The sequence below is a fragment of the Coloeus monedula genome (genome assembly GCF_965178545.1).
Source record: "Coloeus monedula genome assembly, chromosome: Z".
NCBI classification, from domain to species: domain Eukaryota; kingdom Metazoa; phylum Chordata; class Aves; order Passeriformes; family Corvidae; genus Coloeus; species Coloeus monedula.
In genome coordinates, this window is record NC_138822.1 from 33,478,470 (window position 1) to 33,500,257 (window position 21,788).

Sequence of the window (21,788 nt, forward strand, 5' to 3'; positions counted from 1 at the left end):
TGGCCGCTCCCTCGGGAGGGCAAGAAGTAATTTCGCGGCCGCACCGACCCCCCAGGAGCAGGGGTGGGGGAGGCGCGGCAGGAGGGGCGACGCCCGCCTGGTGCTGCCCGCCAAAACGCGCGTGGTGGTGGGACGGGACGGGACGGGACAGGAGAGGGGAGGACAGCACCGCGCGGACCGCTCTGCCGGCTGTCCCCCGCCTGCCGCGATGCCCAGTGACACCCCGGCCTTCAGTAAGCCCCCGGACGTCGCGGGCCCGGGGGACAAGGCGAGCAGCTTCGGGAAGGCGGCGGCCCCCATGGCAGCCGGCCCGGCGGACAGGGGCAGCGCTGCAGCGGGAAAGAAGCGGCCGCGACTGCCCAAGTGCGCCCGTTGCCGCAACCACGGCTACTCCTCGCCGCTGAAGGGACACAAGCGCTTCTGCATGTGGCGGGACTGCCAGTGCAACAAGTGCAGCCTGATCGCCGAGCGGCAGCGCGTCATGGCAGCGCAGGTGAGCTGTGCCCGTAGCGGGATGGGCTGTCCTCCGGCGCGCTGCCGGCAGCGGGGTGTGTGTGTGCTCCGTGCCCAGGGTTTGTCGTGCCCGTCGGGGCCAAGCGGCCGCGCCGAGATGCGGTGCGCAGCGCTGCGAGACCTCAGCCGTGGGTTAGCCTCGCCCCGGACTGGAGTCAAGAGTTACACCGCCGCGTTCCTATGTTAGTGAGACTTCTCGCTGTATTTGTTTTAAGTTATTTAATTTTTTTTTCCATAAAAAAAGGGAGATGCCCCAAAGGCGCGGAGGATTGCAGTCGGGGCGAGCGGCAGCGGTGAGCGGTCAGCTGCGCACCCCGGCCGAGCGCCGCTCCCCCGAGCCGGGTACATCCCAGCCCTGTGGACAGTTCCACAGGGTGTGGGCGGCTGTAGAACCTGCATGGAGCGGGACCTAAACTGCCGTCAGTGGTCGTTTTCCAGCTTGCTTTTAACTAGAAAATGAATAATCTAGCCAGCTAATTGCTTGAATATTTTGCGCCGGTGTTTTCAGATTCGGTGTAATTGCATTTCCTGATGATGGTGGCTTCAGTTGAGCTCATTTCTAACTTTTTAATGTTTGGGGGGTTTTTTAACAGCGTTGTTCCAAATTTTGTATATAGCAGCTCTTCAGTTAGCTGTGTAGGTGTGTCATTTTAAATCTAAACGAGGGCTCAAGTGTTCTGAGGGCTAAGAAAACAAACGGTATCCAGGTCAGGGTAGGAGTAACTTTGCAGGGCTATATTAGCCCTTGCGATCTTCATCTTGCAGAGTTCATTAAGAGGAGTCCTGGGCGTGTAATGGCCGCTGTAATGGTTGAGCTCTGTGAGGGGCATTGTACTCCCTTGTTGGTGCAAACGATCCCCTGCGGGCAAATTATTGACAAGGCGTTGGGGCCGCTGGTGCGAGGGAAGGCAGTGCTTACATCCCGCACCCGTCTGTTTGCAACTGGTGTGTGCTCAGAGCTTCATGACCGCGCATAAAATGTGTGTCGGGCTGACAGGTTTTAGAAACCTAAAGCGGCCCTGGATTAAATCCTTCCCCGCTTTTTGATTCTCTTATTCAGTGCAGGTATATAAAACGTCCTCAGAACTGAGTGGTAGTAAGTTTTCGTTCATTTAAACAATTCCTCCTTGTTGGTGGTATGGCAGTCCAGAAATTGTTGTTATGCCCAAGTTACATGCGCTTTCTCTGCCTGCTGTGAACCATGGGATAATAAACGTGGATCCCTTCGCTGTCTGCCTCGGGGAAGGGAGCAGGAAGTGCAGTGTTCCCCGTGCAAGCATCCCCTTCAACAGAGACTCTTTTTGCTTCTCAGCTGCTTCTGTCAGGCATTGGGTGCCTCCTGCTTGCAGGCTCTGGTGATGGCCCTCCTGGGGGTATTCTCTTCCCTGCCTAGTATTTGAAAGTAGCTTTGAAAGCCTCCCTAGCTAAACCTTATCTGTGTAGGAGTTACACATTGAAAGTCTGTCTTTCCCCCTTTTGATATATTTCTGCAATGAGTCCTTTGATGCTGGTGGAATTTTACAGGTCAAGGTTATTGGCTTGTGAAGTCAAAGTTTCAGTGGTGTTTGCAAGTCTGCACCTTCTGTTTGGGATGTCTCTTATTGCAAAGGCTAGTACTAATTTCTGTTAACAGAATTATACATCTGTATTAGGAAAAAGTGTGGCTGTTGAACATGAAAATGTAGGGAGGTCCTGTCCGAGATACCCAGGAGAATTTCCATCAAGAAAAGCTCATGATCCCAGTCTGTAATCTGGAACAGATTTCCAAGGTTCAGGTAAAGATGCAGATCAGTCACCTGACAAGTAGCAGGGTAGGTAGCTGTAGCAGTGTCATATTTATCTCCTAGACACATGGCATGGGTGGACAGATGGGTTATATTGATCTACTAGTTCAGGTGAGGCAGAAGGGGCTGTCTGTAAGCAGTGAATATGGTTTGTTTGCACCCACATCCAAACTGTGTAGTGCCTATGGGCTTGGCCACAACCAGCTAGGCTTTAGAACATTGTCAGTGTTGGGAAAGAAATGGGAAGCTCCAGCTTCTCCAGACCTGCCCAGCTGTCTGCAGTATGTGTGATGCTGTCTGAGATGCTTGCAGGATGGCACCTTACATTTGCCATGCTTCTTCCATAATGGTTCTCTGTGTACAGGGTACTGTATGCTGATATTTCCTTGAAGAGGAAATTTCTAGCAAAGAGCCAGCAGGGAACCTAGCAGGCCTGGATAGAGCAGAAGATTGCAGATGCAAGCCCTCATGAAGAGCTGCTTTATATTGATAAGAGGCACAGCAGAACCCTGCAAGCAGACTAACTTCTCAGCCTCAGCAGCTGTGTATCAGCAGAGAAGAGGGTAGTGACTACACTTTCTGCAGTGTATTTGTGCCAGGAGCATCTGTGTTGGGGAAGTGTAGTCAGCTGTAATATGTCTTTGTTTGGCCTTGGTGGAGGAAGATGTGTATGTCACCAGCATTTCATAGGCTTGTTCATATGTGCTTGAACACCAAAAGGGGTTGGTTTTTAATATCTTTGTATGCTGCTGTACCCACTGGCTGGATTGTGGGAAGGGCCTAGAAAGTAAGCCATATGGGGAGTGGCTGAGGGAGCTGGGGTTGTTTAGCTTGGAGAAAAGGGGGCTCAGGAGGGACCTTCTGCAATTGCCTGAAAGGAGGTTGTAGCAAGGCAAGGGTCTGCCTCTTTTTCCAGGCAACCAGTAGTGACAGGACAAGAGGAAATGGTGTCAAGCTGGGCCAGGGGAGGTTCAGGTTGACATCAGGAAGAATAGAAAGGATTGTCAAGTGCTGAAATGGGCTGCCCAGAGAAGTACTGGAGTAACCATCCCTGGAAGTGCCAGTGGACCTGGCAGTTAGTGCTGTAGTTTAGTTGATGTGGTGGTGTTTGGTTGAAGACTGGACTCAGTGGTCTTGGAGGTCTTTTCCAGCCTTAGTAATTCTATGATCAACACTACTCAGAGTAGAAAGAGTGAAAAACCAGCTTTGAATCTGTCATTGTTGCCAGTATAAATTGTGCTCAAAACCACAGAGCATGCACTATGTCTTGTCTTTTGTTCCCAGGTTGCACTAAGAAGACAGCAAGCTCAGGAAGAGGAACTTGGAATCAGCCACCCAGTGCCCCTGCCCAGTGTCCCGGAGACATTTGTTAAGAAGAACAGTGGTGGCAGCTCTTGCCTCTTGCTGGAAAGCAGCAGCCCAATGCACTCAGCAAGTACAGCCATGACAGCAGCTAGTACACCATCAGGTGAAGTGCTGGGAGAGCAGTGCTCATGGCTGGGGGCAATGGCCAACACTGCCTGTGCCTGCTGTTGGCACCTGTTCACCTCTTTGCAGTGACAGGGTTGTGGAGAATCCTCTCCCCAATAGCAGCATATACTTTTGGTACAACTAGCAAAAGGGAAGGATCCAGTATCAGTCTTTAATATTTTAATTGATTATTTTTACTTGAAAATCAAAATTTCTTCTACACAGAGTGGTGCTGTAATAAAATTCAATAGGGTGTGTGACTGCAATTAGAGAATTATGGGAAGCTTTTGTCCTTTGTCCCAAAACATATACTCCTGCCACAGTCATAGTAAGTGTGTTTTGGCTGGCTGTGTAGCAAGAGTTTTCAGGGCAGCAGAGATCTGCCAACCTTACATGACTTGATGTGGTGGTGCATTGGTTCTGTGTGGCACGGTGTGATGAACTACAAAAGACTGATAACAGTTCTTCTCTTTTACTACAACTTACTCTACTGCATTTGACACTTGTAAAACAAAACCCCAAAACAACAACAACGACAAACAATATTTGTAGATTCAGTGAAAGCATGGCTAAGCACAGATGGGATTTGAAGGTGCTGTGCAAGTGAAGACTCTAGGCAAAATGGTTTTTTCCATGCAAATTGCTTTTTCCCTTTTCTAACTGCCTGACAGGCACAGTGATTGAACATATATAAGAAAGAAGAAAGGAGCTGGTGTAATTGATTTCTTGTGTATAGACAGAAAAAAAGCAAACAAATATAGATAAAAGGAAATTTCGTCCATTTTTAATCATCTGTAAACATCAGTAATACAGGTGAATATACTTGGCAGATAGAAAGATGATTCTAAAGTGGGCAATGCCTTGCATTGTAATAAAAGGACAGTGCATGAGTATGTCTGTCAAGTGACGTTATTCTGTTTTGCAGGCCATTAAAAGTATGTCAGATGGATTTGTTGGATCTAGTGCAGACAGGCAGTTTCAGACCATTGTAGAGGAATTTTGCTGGGAAGGTTTTAAAAGAACTGCTTAATAAAGCAATAAATAGCTTTTTATTAGCTTTTTTGTTTTCATTATGTTAGTGTCACCTTTGAATTGATGCAGTTACTCCTTTCATATTTGCATTACTGCATGCTTTCTCTGTAGACATGGAAAAAGCTGGCTAAAGATTAAAGTAGTATATTCAGTAATGTGTAGAGATTGTGTGTAACTCAGGAGGACAAGAAGATCCTTGCTTATACAGAAAGGCCAAAGAATGAAATAATTTTACTGTTGACAAAACTGGCATAACCTTTGATCTTAATGTTTTTTAAATGACAGTATTTAATTTATTAACCCCATTTTAATAATTGCTAATTAATTGAATTAAATTATGTTTTTTTAATTAAAAACACTGACCAAACAAGCTTAAGGTAATTCACATGCTTGAATAAGGACTTGAAAAAACAAAATGCCTAATTTTAAAATAATTTGAGTTGTTTGACTATTTTTGGTCAGAGCAGTCATCTTTCTTACAATGGATTTTGAGCAATTTAAATACATTGTTTCTTAAGCATTTTACTAAATAACTAACTGTTATTATTTGTGTCCAAATAAATAACTGATTGTGAATGACAACATTTGAAATACAGCTTCATCTCCAGAAAGAAGATGTGATTCTAGTCAAGAATCAAGACAGGGTCAACCTTGTTCACCAGAAATGGAAACATCTGCAAATGAATAGGAAATCAGGTTTATAGTTTTGCTTTTAGGCACCTAAGTAGCAACAGACATTTGTGCTTAGCTCAGAGGTGACTACACTGTATAAGTAAAGTTACGTCCCTAATAATTTTGCTAGGTTCATCTGTTGAAAGTAATGTAAGTACTTCTGGGGTTTGATTTGATACCAGTGATTGCATGCTGACTGAAGCTGGAGAAGGTGCTCTGCGTTTATCCAGACCTGTAGGATAGCTTTATCAGGTGTCTGACTACAGGCTTTGGTGAGGAATACAGCCTAAATAACCTTAGGCTTTTCTTTTTAGCATATAAAGACCTTTTTTTTTACATGAGAAATTGCCAAGTGACATTAAGTTCTGGCTTCATGTGTTGGGTTGTTTGAGGACCAGGTACTTGATGGACTCTTGTATTGCTGTTTTATGATTTTGTTGGTACCCTAAACTGCAAGCAAAATGGAGACCCCATCAGAGCAAGTGTCATTGTCTCAGGTTGGTAGGCTGAGGTGCTGATTTTTCAAGAATTTGCAGTAATTATTAGAGCGAGCAGAGAAAGTGAAATGCTTCATGTCAGGGAGGAGTCAGCAGTTCCCTGCAAGCCCCAGGGGAAGTGGTGGCTTCTGGGATTGCAGCGTGTCCTGTGTGACTCACATTAGGTTGGGCAAGAGGTGATTTTGACAGTGGTAATTCTGTTCCTCCTCTAAGGTTTTTGGCTTATGAGAGCAGTTCTTCTTCTGGACTCTCATCACACGGAGCATTGTTTGCCAGCAGAGGAGTAATGTGTGAAGGAGTCACACAAATCAGACATAGTGCCAGAGAGAGAGTCATTGCTTGCTGTAACCATTTTATTAGCAGATCAGAAATAGTATGATACCTGGAGACCAGGGGCAGTTTTTCAGATCCCATTGTGACATGCTGTTTTTGAAAAGGGGAAAAATGAATTATCACAGTCATAGCATAGGTGTTTGGACATTAACCATGTCAAGCATGTTTACTTTGGATGGAGTGTGTGTTCCCACTCAAAAGCAAACTGGGAATTTGCAGGGTAGTTGGAAGGGAGCAGACCATGGTCTCAGGGCATTAGTAGAGTGTCTTACAGACAGAATTTGTTGTTTCTGTGCATTTCCCCTTAAAAAGTTGTAGGTTGCTGAAAGAAAAGGCCATTTAATTGTACGGAGCAGCAGAAGTCATTATCCCAGGGCATTTGATGTAATTGCCCTTCCTTCAGCAGGATAGTTATATCTTGTTAGGTTAACAGATATGCAAAATTTAGGAGAGACTATGGTGGAACCTGTAGAATGTGCTTTTCAGACATGCTCATTTTATAACACCTGTGTTCTTCACTGGTCTGTGTCAATTCGGAGCCTCTGCCATTTTAATATTTAGAAGTCACCAGGGGGCAGAGAGGGGAGGCAAATGTGGTCATTAAACATCTTAGTTTATCAAAAAAAAAGAAAGAAAACTGCTCACACTGAAGGAAGGAGAATGCATTTCACCTTTTCTTCGTTATATTGGTCATCGTCACGGACTAAGGGTCATGTTTGGCATTTGGCCAGTGGAGTGGCTGCAACATATGTCACCAGATGACTGGAAGGTACAGGAAAGCACCCCTTCTTTCTGCTGCTCTGCACTGCTGTTGGCCCAATTTAGAAGCATCCAATATAGATGGGATTACTGTGTGATGTAAAATGCCAGCTCCTGCGCCTATGCTCTGTTGTGGATGTTTCCCTGTTGTCTTTGCAATGACAGCACTGTTCAGGTGCCTTCCTAGTATCACTGGTTGACAAACATAATTTCAACAATTGTGAGTAGTAAGCTTGTATTTGTTATTTCCCTTTGTTACATTTATTACATTTGACAGAAACAAAATAGTATTCTTTTTTTTCTCTAAGTAGGTGCTGCCTTCACTTTGAAACTGTTTGACAAGTAGAAGGGATTTTATTTGCTCTTTTATCTGCTCTTTATTTTTCATCTTTATAGTGAGGTCAGCAGTAATACAATGCCTAATGTATGATGGTACTGAGATCCCTTTGAATTTGCAGTGCTCTAGTTGTCTGCAAAAACTCTGCCATGCCTTCTTAACTCTTCCTTTACTTTCTTGGTCACTGTGTTGTGATTTCAAAAATTGATGCCATGATCTTGTGGCTGTTGTGCTGCATAGGTGATGAGTTGAAAAAAAATAGTTGTTATAATTGAAAGATACTGTAGCCTGGTTAAAAAAAGTGAGAAATTTTCTTTTTGAAAGAAAGGTCTTTAAAAGTATTTATAGCATAGTGTCATGTGCTGTCAGAATTCCAGTTTCATCCAAAAAGCCTCATTTTAGTCAACTGATCATGAGAAAGCTGCCATGGCCATTTCACTGTGAGAGTGCTTAGGGGTTGAAACAGGTTATCCAGAGAGATTCTGGAGTTTCTATGCTTGGGGGGGGGGGGGGGCTCAAACCTTGACTGGATGGTGTATAAGCAACATGATCCATTTGGGAAGCTGGCTCTGGTTTGAGTAAAGTTTGGGCCAGCTGGTCTCCAGACATCATTTCCAAACTAGACTGTTGTGTGAATCTCTGAAATTCCTCCTTGCTTGTGTTGACATTAAGCCAATATACTGAAATTTGAAGTTCAGCCAGCCTCAATACTGATAAGCATTTGCAAGCTTGTGAAAGAATTTCTGACCCTTTTGACCTACTCAATGGTAGATTTTTTTTTATGGAGAACATAGTGGGGAATATCAGGAGGTGGAGGGGATTGATAGTTCAGGTGGCAGCAGCCTCAGCAAGGCTGAGCAGTAAGAAGGTGGCAGTAGCTGCTTTGCCTGCCTGGGCCAGGACTAACATGATGGCTGCATGCCGTCAGAGATATTGGTGGGTCTGCAGTGGTTACCATCCTCCTGCTCTTTGCTTTTCTCTTGGTCTCCTCACTACTTTCTAAGGATGATGTTCTCCTGCTGCTTCTTTAGCAGTTTTAGTTTCTTGCTGCCTCCTGGTTCTGCCACCTCCTTCCATTGCTTCCTGGTGCTTTTCCGTGGCTTCTCCCACAGTTAGCAAATCTCTGCTCAAAAGTAAGGAGTGTAGTTAAACATGACCTCTCTTTACTGGATTGTAACAGCTAACAAAGAGAGAAGTTTTGTGTCCTTCACCTGTGAATAACTAATCCATCATCATCTGGTTTTCTCCAGTTCATTGCAGTTAAGATAAGACAAAAAGAATCACATTTGCATGTATCTCTTTTAAGAGTTTGTGGACTGTCTTACCTTTCTTGGATTGACATGATTCGCACAGCGCAAGTTAGATTTTGTCTTGGGAAGCAGTTGCTGGAAGTGGTCTTCTACCTGTATAGTAGTTCTCTTAGTTACTAAATCTCTTTCAAGCTGGACTAAGTAAATATTATGGGAGCTTTCAACAATCTTTCCTTGATTTAGGATAAAACTTACCCTTAATAGGATTTTTTAATTCCTGACTGATAGAAGCATGCAATGAACAAAGCACTCCACAGTGTGGTGGCTGTGGTTTTGTAATTTTCAATTCCTATTAAAATAACATGTTTTCCTCAGAGCTGTGTAAAAAGGAGTTGTTTCTGAAGCAAGAAGGGGTGGGCATTTCAGCTTCTCACTGCTGCTTTGGGTTCACTGTACTTGGGGAAACGGTAGAGGAGTTCTGAGCATCTCATTATAAAAGGACATAGATAAATCTGAAAGGATAGAGGGAAGGGTGACAAAAATGATGTATTGCTTGTAGAAAAGGAGACTAAGGGTGGATATAAACAGTCTATAAATATTTGAGGGGTAATAATATGGAGGAGGGGGAGGGATTATTTACAGTGCTTGAGACAGCATAACAAGGAGCAACGGCTTGAAACTAAAAAAGGCAAAATTAAATTAGACACTAGACACTTTTTTTCCTAACTAGAAGTGCAATTAGCAGTGAAGTGACCTACATAAGGACAAGGGGGTAAGTGAAGCATAATCGGGAGAGGTGTTTAAGAGTGTGTTAGATTATGATCTCAAGTGATTAATACGGGGTAAACTCTGATCAATGTGCAGGTTAAAGTAGATGACAGAAATCTCCTGCAGCTTTGTCATCTCCTATATGATTCATTGCCTCCAGCCATTGTTCGACTGTGTTAAATAAATCATAATGTTACAGGGTTCTGCATCCCTGATTAGATGTTTCCAGTTAATTCTCCAGTTCTCTTGCAGAGCTTGCACTTTCCCTGCTCCTCTTTTCAAGCAGTATTCATTATTGCAGCTTTGCACGCGCAGATGAGTGTGTGTAGGTGCCTGTGTTTTAACTAAGCTAATGTTTGAGGTGCTGTATATATTCATTCAATGAGGCACACTGTTGTCAAAGGAGTGGTATTTCCGTCATACTGGTGAAACAGGGTAGAACTAGTGTCAGTTCTCAAAGTCCGTGAATTAAGAAGTTTTGTTATTCCTGTCAGGCTTTCAGTCCTGTGTGATGCTTCACTGGAAGTGTAAAAACAAATAGAACTGTAAACAGTTTTGGAAAACCCTCGAGGAGATTGCTTTTCCTTTTCTATGCAAGTGGTACTCCAGACCTTGTCCAGGACTGTCTTCACCAGAGGCAGGGGCTGGGGAGAGCTTTCTGCAGGGGAGCAGTGGTGACAGGGATGATCATGACCTACCCAGTCTCCCTTACTTTGAGAGAAAAAGGCTGCTCAGCCCTGAGATGGAGGTAAAACACAGGAAGCTCAGCAGTTAACTTCTATCCTTCTTCCACATAGCAGAAGAGAAACTTTTCCCCAAAAGGATTTGGAGTAGACTTTTTTTTAGGTTTATTTTTTATTTATTTTCAAAAATACCTCACCATAGGGCTTTATGTGTTTTCAGCATCTTGCTGTCCAACTTTTCTCACACCACATGAGGCTTCCAGATACAGATCTATGGTTAGAGCAAGATAGCTGCTAAGCAGTGCTTAGACAGACATTGCCATGTACACTGTCCTAGCACCAGATTCTTTTCCCACCTAAAGTAACAGGGCTGGTCAGCACATCCTATTGTTCTTTGTGCCTTGGAATCTCTTTTTCTGTCACACTGGCATTTGCATATGTACATTCAGATTTAGAGAGTTATCTGTGCCAGCTTGTGCTTTCCATTTATTATTATGAACACTGTGATAAGGAGTGGAGCAGGAGCAGAAAATGTACTAGGAGTTTCTAAGAATTTACTATCCATGGGCACATTATTACACTATCTTCAGCTAACCTCTTGTTCCTTTCTGTGTCCTTGAAACAGTTATTATAACTTCTCTGAATGTGTGGGGCTCTTTGTTTCAAAGAAAAGATATAAGTCAGGAGTGAAGGAGTACTGCATGCTTCCCTAACTGAACACTGATTTGATTTCTTGCTTCTCCTTTTGTTTCACATGCTTTCTTGTACCTTGAAGACTGCTCTCATTTGCTTAATTTATCAGCTAACTTCCTATTTCAGCCTGTTCACCCATTTTCCATTTACAGTAGGTTTGTCACTTAATAACATGGGAACTAAGATGCAGTTTTGAAGGTTTCTTTTGTAGGAATGCTTTTTCATATGCTTCTATTTCCTCTGTTTTATTGAACTTTATTAAATTTTCTTCTGAGTTTGAGTACCTGCTAGTCTTAATTAGGGTTGTGAACAGCTCCTTTACTTAAGTAACTAACACTGTTCATGCACATCTTGTCCTGTGTTTTCTTGAAGAGCTTGCCCAGAGTCAGTTAAATACTGAGCTTGACTTCCTTTTCAGTGAAACTGGATGTCTGATTTTTTTTGTTTGTTTGTTTCTTTTAATTCCTGTCTCCAGTCTTTATTCCTACTGTTTTATTGCTTGCAGAATAAGCCACTCTTTGGTGATTTGGATGTCTGTAGTAATAGGCACAGCTGAATCTCAGCAGCTGCTAAGCAGCTGTAGTTCAAGTCATTGTGCATTTCTGTCAGTTATGCGTGAACAACATTCATTGGTGATCCTTTTGCATTTGCACTGAAGCAGATTTTCTGGGTGCAAATGTTGTTGCATCCATGCAGCACTGGCAGTCATGTACATCCATGTGATTCTTGCTCACTTGCTCAGGCCTGCTGGGTGTCTGCAGTGTTTTTTCACTGTTCCTGATATTAGTTTTTGCATCACATATTAGGTAGAGTTAAAAAGCCCTCCTGTTATTTCTGTCTAGTCTGTTGTAGAAACTTTTGGGTTTCTGTCATCATAATAGCTTATAACCAAGCACAGGCTCCAGCTAATTCCAACCATCGTCCTACTCCCTTTATTATTTTTAGTGTGAGCCATAGTGATTTTATCCTATTCATATTTCCTCCAAGGTCTCCTATCTCAGACACTTGTAAAGCTTTCCCTCCCTTCTCATGTTTTCTTTGATCTCTTGTTAATGACTTAAATCCCTTTAGATTTAATCCACACCGAGTTTCTATCTCCTCCTCTGAATTTGCTTCTTTGCCCCTGCAGGTGTCTGGGCTGTTTTTCATCACTGTCCAGAAATCTGGTTTTCTTTCCTAATTTCCTGTAATTTTTAATTTCTTCCTCTGTTTTTTAAAATTGCATTGATTTTTATTTTTGTCTCCATTACTCACTTCAGTAGCATGTTGGATGTCTGAACACAAAGAGTTAAATATTTGTAAATTTCCTTCTCAAATCGAGTATCTCAAGGTGAATAATATGTATACATAGATATGCACACACAGTAGTCATACTCCCAGCTTTTATACTGAGGATTGAAAGTGGTCCTCATTTCTCATGCTTTTAATTTTCTGAAGCACTGATTTTATTGGTCCTGATCCCATTAGCTGTCACACATGCTAATAACTTCAGATATGTAAATAATCCTGGTGTCTCAGTTCAGTGTGGACAAACATATGCTGGAGCATTAAAATAGTACCCAGCACCTTCACAGTTGAAGCCATATTCAAAGATTTTGAACATATTTTCTTTTCCAAAGCCATTCATATTTTTTCCGCTAAAGATTTGAATAAGATCACTATAGCTGTGCTATAGTGTCCAAAAGTGCAAGAAAAGAAAAAACAAGCATTGCCCCCCAGCTCACATAAAAGGGTCGACTGCACTGCTATAGTCAGTGACAGAGACATTGAAAGTCGAATTTGCTGCTGTAGATACCGTATTGAAGGCCTGGAGCTTAAATTAATTGTGGAAATAAAATATTGTTTTCTGTAGGTTTTTATTTCTACTGCCATATTAGGAGGATTATTAAGTTGCATGCTAAATGTTTGCAGCAGATCATTTTTATTAAGTGTACACTAAATGTGAACAAAATGTGCCTTCTCCAGTTCTACTGAAATCAGAGGTATTTCAGCTTCTCTTAGCTGGATCTGGACTGGGTCTCTGTGTAGGACTGAGAAACTTACTATGCCAAGCTGCAGTCTTCTAGATGAAATTGCTCTCTCCTTGTTTTTTTTCTTCTTTGCACAAATCACATTTTTTAAAAAAATACAGGTTTGTGTGAAGATTAAAATCAACCAAAAATCTTGAAATTGAGAGGGTTTTTGAATTGTGTTAGAAGCACACATGCCACGTTAACAATAATTTCACACATTATGGAATAATTTTACATACAGAAGATAGGAAGAAATGCTCAATAATTTTTTTCCGGTCCTTGCTTTGAAAAAAGACAGATAGTATTATTGCTGTATATGGGATGGTGACATTCCAGTTCCTTTTGGAACTGAAATCAGCAGGACTGGACAACTCATATGCAGTATTAGGAAGAAAAAAGAAAAAAACGCAACAACTTGGCTGAGGATATGGGAAGTCTCCCTCCAACATACTCAAGAACTGTCTGGATACAATCCTGTAAAATGTTTTGTAGGATGACCCTGCTTGAGTGGGGTGGGTGGACCAGATGACCCACTGCTGTCCCTTCCAACCTGACCTACTCTGTGATTTCCAGTAAGTCTTTTAACATTGGGGAAATTCCTAAATCTTGAAAGAAAGCTGATGTCATGCCTGTGTTTCAAGAAAAGTGAGTGTAGTGGGTGGCTGCAAATCCATCAGCCTGATACCAGTTTTTTTTAAATAGTGGAACAATCCACAGCAAAATGAAATATGAAAGAAGGGGAGAAATGCAGCTGTTAAATGATGTTCACACAACATGAATTAACAGAAGTTTATGGGTAAAGATTCTGTCAAGTTGGTAGTCTTCTATCGTTACAGAATTCTTTGGTGAAGTGACATACTGATGGAGTCACAAATCCTGCAAGGCATTTGATTTTTGTATCCCCTGGCATCTTGATTAGGAACCTGAACTGACAGAAAATCAGTATTGCATGTGTTACGTGGTTTTAAGGAGAATTACCCTATTTGTTTGTAGGTCTGAGTGGGGAATCTTAACACAATAGTGTTTCTAGCGGCATCTCACAGGAACCTGCTCTTTTCTGTTATCATCCCATTGGTATCTTGGAAGGAGATCTGCCATCATCACAGGTTGTATTGGTAGGTGATGGAAAGGCGCACGTACTGGCAAACACTGCAGAAGACAAAAGTGCAGTGCAAGAAGGCTTGGTTAGATGACTGGTCACATGCAAGCAAAAGCCATTTTAACCCATACCAGAAGTGAAAAATTGAGAAGTCTATCCCCAAGAAACATGGTCACTGCACAGCTGGTGGTACTGGGGGGTACTGTGCTGAATGTTAGTGGTTCCTGGTGAAAGAGGATGAGCAAAAACTGGCACAGTCCTTCTAGGCAGGTATGTGATGGTGGAAAGCTGGTGAGATGGTCATGGAGCTATTTCTAGTGAGACTCCTTCCCTGGGAACATGGTACATACCAGAAAGTGGGCTCAAAATGAATATTGGAAGGAAGGGCGTCACTGAACCAAAACCATGGAAAGCTGGGAGAGGGGACAAGGGAAGTACATCTGTTTCCCTGTTGGTACTGTTCCCTAGATTTCTCTTTGTAACTAGTGGTGGGGATATAGCGATGGTCTGGACCCACACACCTGGACTTGAACTTGGAAGAGCTCAGGCAGGAGACAAAGGAATGATTAAAAGACCAGAGAACATGTACTGGAGTGAAAGTCAGGAGTTTATGTTACATTTTAGTGATCCCCTTAGATAATCTTTATTTAATCTCCAGTATGATTGTTCTGATTGTTTATGCCTTTGCCAGACTATGCCAGCTCCAGTTGAAGTTTTCTGTGTTGTTTCATGGGGTAGGTTTGGTGTTGTGAACAGCAGCAGCATTGGGAATGCAAAATCCTATGAATTCAGCATAAGGCTCAAGCAAGACTATAGGAAATAACCTTAATTATGAGGTCTCCCAACTTTCCCTGACATGTGTTATCCCTGTTGCATAATGGTTATGCCTCTTTCTGGCAAGTTTTGTTCTTGTTAAAATGTGTTGTCCTGCTTAGAACTGGTTTAGCCCTTCAGAAGTCGAACTGAGGAGATGCCATTTTGCTCAAAGACCACTCTCGAGTTATTCCTAGAGGGGAGGAAAGAATAATACCCATTCCTTCCAAGTGAAATTGATTCTTCCAGTCAAGTAACTCTTGAGAAGCATGAGAGCACAGATGTTGATGTCTTGACAGATACAGCAATTTCCTGCCAGATCACATGCCCTGTGCCTGCAGACATTGCTGCCATCATGCCAGCTCCTCACCAGTAATGCTGGCTGAACTCAACAGCACAGCAGCTGCACTAGCAAGTAATTCTTCAGGACACCCATGCAGCCCTAGTTGTCAGACCCACTGCAGGAAAGCTGCAGTGACTGGTTGTTTTGTCTTGCTGTGGTAGGAGGAGGTGGTAGGAGGGATGGTAGGAGTTGGCAGGTGATAAGGCATGGCTGTGATAAAGAGGTGAAATAGATTGGTCCTTGCACACTTCAGTCCCAAGGAAGAGGCCAGAGGCCTGCAAGAGGCTCAATTACTAGACCACACACTTTGGGGTTTGTTTGTTTGTTTGCTTGTTTAAGTGTATATTCCTGCTTTGAGAAGAATGATGTATATTTCTGGTTAGGTTTGGAGAGGTACTGTGGTGTCAGTAAGGTGTTTTGGCTATGCTGTATACTCCTAACCGGGAGACATGGCTGCTGTTAGCCCACACGTCTGATATGGCTGGTACTTGTTATTTTCCATCTCTCTCTCTTTCCATCTCTCATCTCTCTCAGATGTTAGAGCACAACTGCATACCCAGGGCTGTCCAGGAAGATAATCTGAACAAGAAGGAAAAAGAACCACCCGATTTCATGTTGGAAGAGGGCCATAAAACTGGCAGTTGATGGAGAGAGGAGAAGACACAGTTTCTGAAAAGCTTTCTGGTCAAAACAATTGGGAGGGCTTTAGATGTGCCTTTGCATAGGTGAATGAGAGTAAAAGAGCCCTGTCAGAAACGAGGTTCGGGGAGGGGTATAAGCGTAGTCTCCCCTCCTGCTCTGTGGACGCTGCTTGTCGCCAAATTTGTCTCAAGACCCTGTACTGCATTAACCAGAGCTGTGAATGGGGGGTGGGGTGGCTTGTGTTCCGCATAATGAAGGAGCAGTAGAATGGCCTTCGGTGTGAAAGAGCAGGGATCAGCAGGTTACAAAGCTATGAAAACAAGATTAAATAGACTCTGGAGGAAGAGGAGAAGGAGAAACGGTGGAATTGGAGAGGAGGCAGCTGGGATCTTCTTCAGAGCTTGATGTTCAAGTTTAGCTGCTTGTTGCTGTCATGCTCTTTAAATTCTCATTGAGAGACTCCAGCCTTTTCCCATTCCCTTCCTTCTCTTACTGAAGGGGTTTCCTTTACTTTCCTTATTTTATCTAAAACAGGGAGTGGGAATAGGGAAGGTGTTCATGTGTAATATTTTGTACGGTATCACTATGCAAGGTACAAATAATAAATCACACACTACATGCTTACACAATTTACTGCCAGCTTTTGTATATGCTGTGACAAGTGCTCAAAAGGTCAAAAAAGCTTCCTTAACAAATTTGATAAGATAATGCAGTGAGCTGTAACATCATGAAGTCCTGGGGGCCATAGACCAGAATAAAGGAAATAATTATGCATGGTAATGGGTAATTACAGATAATGGCCTTTTTTGGGGGTGGCAGAAAATTACACAACCCCACAGCCTTGCCTGAAATGAACATTGTCTAGCACATTAACTTTATATCAAGCTAAAAGTTCAATGCTGGAACCAGAGATAATCCACAACTTCTAATGGGAAGAGAACAGAAATACTCCTCTCAAAGGCAGAGCAAGCATGCAGTTTTTTTTCCTTGGGAGGCAGAGTTTCTCAGCAGAAAGTAATGGTGCCAGCTTTCTTTGACATCTGAAATAGCTCTGTCATGATTGTCTGGTGGGAGAAACACATTGTACCAGAGTTTCTGATTATGATGCTAGGGAGTGATTTCACTCTGGTTTTGTTCAAGGCTACTGTCCAACCTCAAAGCCAGATATGAGCTAAACTAATGCATTGTAAGACTTAATATTGCTAAACCAGCTAATAGGAGTGTATCAATGCTTTATGTACTGAGCAAGGAGAAATTGTCAGATACAGATACAAGATTCCTTTGAGGTGTGAAGGCAGATGTTTCCTGACTGAATAACTTTTTGTGTGTGTGTTTTAATGGCACAGCTGTCCCTGCTGTAGAAGGTGGGTTGCAGGAAGGTATTAAAACTGGTGAAAACAGTCACTCTAAATTGAAAACTACAGGAAATGGAAACTTACCAGTAGCTGAACGGCTCACTGGCCGGTGTTTGCCTGCTCCTTGAGTCAGTGTGTTACTCGAGTAGTCACTGTTCTGTATTTTCACCAGCAAAGCTGTCTATGTGCAGAGTCTCTGTAGGCATAGAAAAAATAAAAACTGCTAACCATTGCTTTATATAAGAACGCATGCCGATAAATGAGGGCAGATAAATTCTCTTAATTGTCACAATGCATATACAAGTCCCTTTTCTGAAATACACAGTCAGATGGAGACTAATCAGGTCTAATGTCACATGAGTAAATTGAACCATGTTGCTGCTTGCTCTCAGACTTTGACATGTGGCTCTGCTATCCTGATTTATAAAGCAGTTCCTGGTGTACATCTGTCACAAGCTGACTAACAATCTCCCCCAGATTTCTGTGTGGTCCAGAAACCATTCCCAGTAGGCACTTTGGTGCTACCACCCTGTTTCACATGCTGAGAAAGTCTAGTAGTATGGGCTCTATGTCATTGATCTCACATCAGAGACTTACCCAGACATACTTAAATTAACATTGTCAGCATGTAATAGATGTAAAACTGGCCATTAACAGTACCAGTAGGAATAGAAAATACTCCGCACTTCTATGCAGCCTTCAAATGTCAGTGTTTGTATTTCTCAGTATATATCCTTAAAAATACATTTTCCTCTGTGAGAAAGAGATGATGATAGAAATTCCTGTAAATTACCTGGCATTTTTCCTTTCTCCTCCTGGATGATCTATATACTGGCCTCTGCGTTGATTTTGCCATGCATATCCGCAATTTGTGTAAATCGCCATAGCTTTATTGAAGTAAATGGTCTGAGACTGGTTTACATTAGCTAAGGACTGGACCAGTGTTTTTCACCGTGCTCTGCTAAGCGAAGGCAGGAGCCCATCATAGGTTACTGAATGTAAAAGACCTATATGTGTAACTGACCCCTAGTACTCACCTTCTTTAAAAGAAAATACCAGCCACCCTGAAATGAATTACTGGTTAACTACTATTAATATGCCATAGAGCTGGAGAGTCGTCTGCAGCACTGCAAGATCAATAACAGTATTTATTGTGCATCATATTGATCTTCTATGAAAGAGTGGGCCATATTTCACACTGTGTACATAGTGCAAAAAAAGTAGCATCAGTTCTCTACAGGAATTAGTAAAGACATAGAAAAGAACTTAGAGATCCAAGGGCACAGCTGCATGAAGGGGTACTGTGGTCTCACTGCAGAAGTGTTGCTCATGGATGGAGAGCCTGCAATGGCCCTACATAGTAGATTTGGTGTTCCAAAAACTGAGTGAGCATTTCAACCGTTTCTTTTTTTGTTACTGTTATTCTAATTTCCATACCTCCTTGTACAGGCTCAGTCCCATTTTTGATCATGTCCTATTTGCAACTTCCAAAGTATTAAAACATGTGAGTAATAACAAGGGGAAGGCCCAGGAGCCTTTCCTACTTTTTCCATCTAGAGAGTAAAGACAGCCAAGGCATTACCCAGCTCTTGCAGCAGGTCTCCTGTTTTAAAGTGCAGGTTGAGGGGCAGAGTGGGAGCCTGACAGTGCAGCAGGGGTTACCTTCTTGAGAGCTTAATTCCTCCTAAATTGCACCCTGATGTGCAGGTGTGGTACTGCTGCAAGCTCTATGGCAGGGGAGGACCCTCTTCTTGCCAGCAGAGCCGTTCAGCTGTGTTGAATTACACTTGGAAGAAAGAAAGAAATCAGCTGAAAGCTGCTTTCTTGATCGGGGTATTCTGTACTTGCTGGCAGAAAACAGTTGCAGGCTGACAGGCTCCCTGGAGGAGAGCACCTAGCCGGTTGAGCTGCTGGAGGCATGGGTGTAGGAAGGTTCAGCTGGTAGGTAGGCATCTAGCCTTACAGGTATGGGCCAAGGACCAGCCAGAGGAACCCCAGCTAGATGGTTGCAGACATTGATTCCTGTAGATCTATCCTTCCACGTTCAGAAGCATGATGTCTCATGAGATTAAGGGAAAACTGACTCTTCCAGCTGTATTTCCAGTGCTTTCACAGGATTCCTAGTTCTTCAAGGAGTTGGATGTGTCTTTCCCTCCATTTGAACTTTTCCTTTTACTCCTATTTTTGTCAGTCTGCTGGGGCACATCTCTATGGTGTGGCCCTGCAGCTCAGAAGGGTTGTGTGACAGAGATGTTACAAGGTCCATGGATTTTATATCTCTGGGTTTCTAAGAGGAAGATGCCCCAGGCTGCTGATACTGGGGGATTTATGCGCATGGGTGCATGGGTGGCTGAATGAGCCAGCTCTACAGACCAGCTTTGGAGACAGCTGATAGTAGTGTAAAGACTACTGGAACGTGGAGGGACAGCTGAAAGAGAGCAGAGGACACTCCTGGTGGGTTTGTAACAGCCCCGAGTTCTGTACCACTGGTGGGTGTTGTGCAGCTACATAAAGGAAAATGTGTGACAAGTCAAACCTTTTGCATCTCTGGTGCCAAATGATGGTAGCACAAACCACAGATAGGAGATAAAAAGAGGAAAAAACGATCAAAAAGCATTTTATTTTTTCTCCTTCTTACTGCAGCAGAATACTGCCACTGCTGCTCTTCAGGAGGGAGCTGTAGCACTAATAGCCACTAGAATGTCACAGAAGCATCAGGAATATCAGGACTGTGTGTGTGATCTGGTGGATAGCTATGGGTAGGGTTTCTGTTCTAGCCTAGCTCATCTTGTCCCATGTTAGGAAGTGTGGTGCATAAGGCCTTTCCAAAAGTTGCAACAAAACCTGCTACTTTCTCCCCCTCTTCCTTTTAGCTGCTAGCTAGGATGTAGGGTGGCTCATCTTTCCTGTGTATTACAGAATCAGAACCACAGAATTGTTTAGGTTGGAAAAGACTTGTTAAGATCATTGAGTCCAACCTTTGACCTATTGCTACCTGTCAACTCGACCATATCACTTATTGCCACATCCAGCCCTTTCTCGAAACCCTCCAGGAGTGGTCATTCTACCACCTCCCGGGGCAGCCCATTTCCAATGCTTAACAACCCTTTCCATAAAGTTCTTCCTGATGTCCAACCTGAACCTCCGCTGGCACAGCTTGAGGCTGTTTCTTGTCATCCTGCCACTTCTTACCTGGGAAAAGAGTCCAAACCCCACCTGGCCACAGTCTGCTTTCAGGCAGCTGTAGAGAGTGATAAGGTTCCCGAGCCTCCTTCTCCAGGCTAAACAACCTCAGCTTCCCCAGTCACTCCTCACAGGACTTGTGTTCCAAACCCTTTGCAGGTCCATTGCCCTTCTTTGGACACGCTGCAGCACCTCAATGCCTTTCTTGTACTGAGGGCCAGAACTGGATACTGGTGTGGCCTCACCAGTGCCGAGTACAGGGGCACAATCCCTGCCCTGGTCCTGCTGGCCACACTGTTGCTGGTACAGGCCAGGATGCCATTGGCCTTCTTGGCCACCTGGGCACACCCTGGCTCATGTTCAGCTGCTGTCACCAGCACCCCCAGGTCCTTTTCCTGTGGGCAGCTTTGCAGCCACTCTGCCCCAGCCTGTGGCACTGCCTGGGGTTGTTGTGACCCAAGGGCAGGACCCGGCACTGGGCCTTGTTGAACCTCACACCACTGGCCCTGGCCCATGATCCAGCCTGTCCAGATCCCTCTGCAGAGCCCTCCTACCCTCCAGCAGATCAGCACTCCTGCCTGACTTACTGTTGTTGTGAACTGACTGAGAATAATCTTGATCCCCTCATCAGATCACGTAGGTGTAAAAAGACCTCATCTTCCTGATGCTAGTATTTTTAATGGGGAGTAGTAGCCCTTCTAATGATGCACTGTAAATTGAAAGACACTGCAGAGATTTTTAGAAGAAACCGTGCATTTGTGCAGCATAGTACAGCCCTGTCAGGAGTTCAGAGGACAACTGCCTTGCATGCCTCTGTCATATGAAATCTGTATCCCAGCAAGGAATGTGTTGGAGGATTTTGCTTTTGGCTTCTATTTTGCAACATTTAAAGCAGAACAATTGGTATGCAGCTTTATTTGAGAGGTAAATTTAGGGAGGGAGGTCAGGCTTGTGTTATGCCAGTGGTCTAAGTTCTGATTTTATCAAAGATACAGACAAAAGGATCTAAGAGTCTTGCCCAGAAGCAGAATAATAGCAATTTAAAAAATTATAAAAATGAAAGTGCAGAAACTCTGAAAAGCCTTCTGCGGCATTGCAGGCACTTCTGTTTTGAGTGCAAATTTGAGAAATACTCCAGATAAACAAGGCCAGCTGACTTGGTTCTGCAGAAAAATCAGATGCAGGAGGCATAAAACAGTCTTTGCTAATAAATGTGTATGGTTCATTGATGTCAACAGAATGTCAGCAAGAACCATATGGGGGCTCTGTGTAATTTAGTGACGTGGAAGAAGATCATCCATGATTGCAGAAAGCTTTCATTACAGCTGAAGAAGTGAAACAGAATTGCATTGTAAATGGCAATAATTAGTAAAACTGATTATTGGATCTAGTATGCAGCTAATACACAGTACAGTAGAAGTTGTTACCATGGCTCTGAGAGGCTGGTAAATGCCACTATATTGCTTCTGCAGGTAGGTAACCAAGATACAGGTACACCAAGAGAAAGATCCAAAACAAGCTAGGCCTGCCTGAAATGTCGCTTAGGGCTG

At 43.4% G+C, this 21,788-nt stretch overlaps 1 protein-coding gene across 1 annotated transcript in view; it reads left to right on the top strand.

Annotated features, from left to right (window-relative positions):
- Positions 1-208: 208 nt before the first annotated feature.
- Positions 209-21,788, top strand: part of DMRT1 (doublesex and mab-3 related transcription factor 1) — a gene marked incomplete at both ends in the record, with an annotated part of 57,440 nt that continues 35,860 nt past the window's right edge. Inside the window, 2 exons of the mRNA XM_082300883.1 lie at positions 209-493; positions 3,582-3,765. Of these exons, the coding sequence (XP_082157009.1) occupies positions 209-493; positions 3,582-3,765 (469 nt within the window). The remainder of the gene's footprint in view (positions 494-3,581; positions 3,766-21,788) is intronic.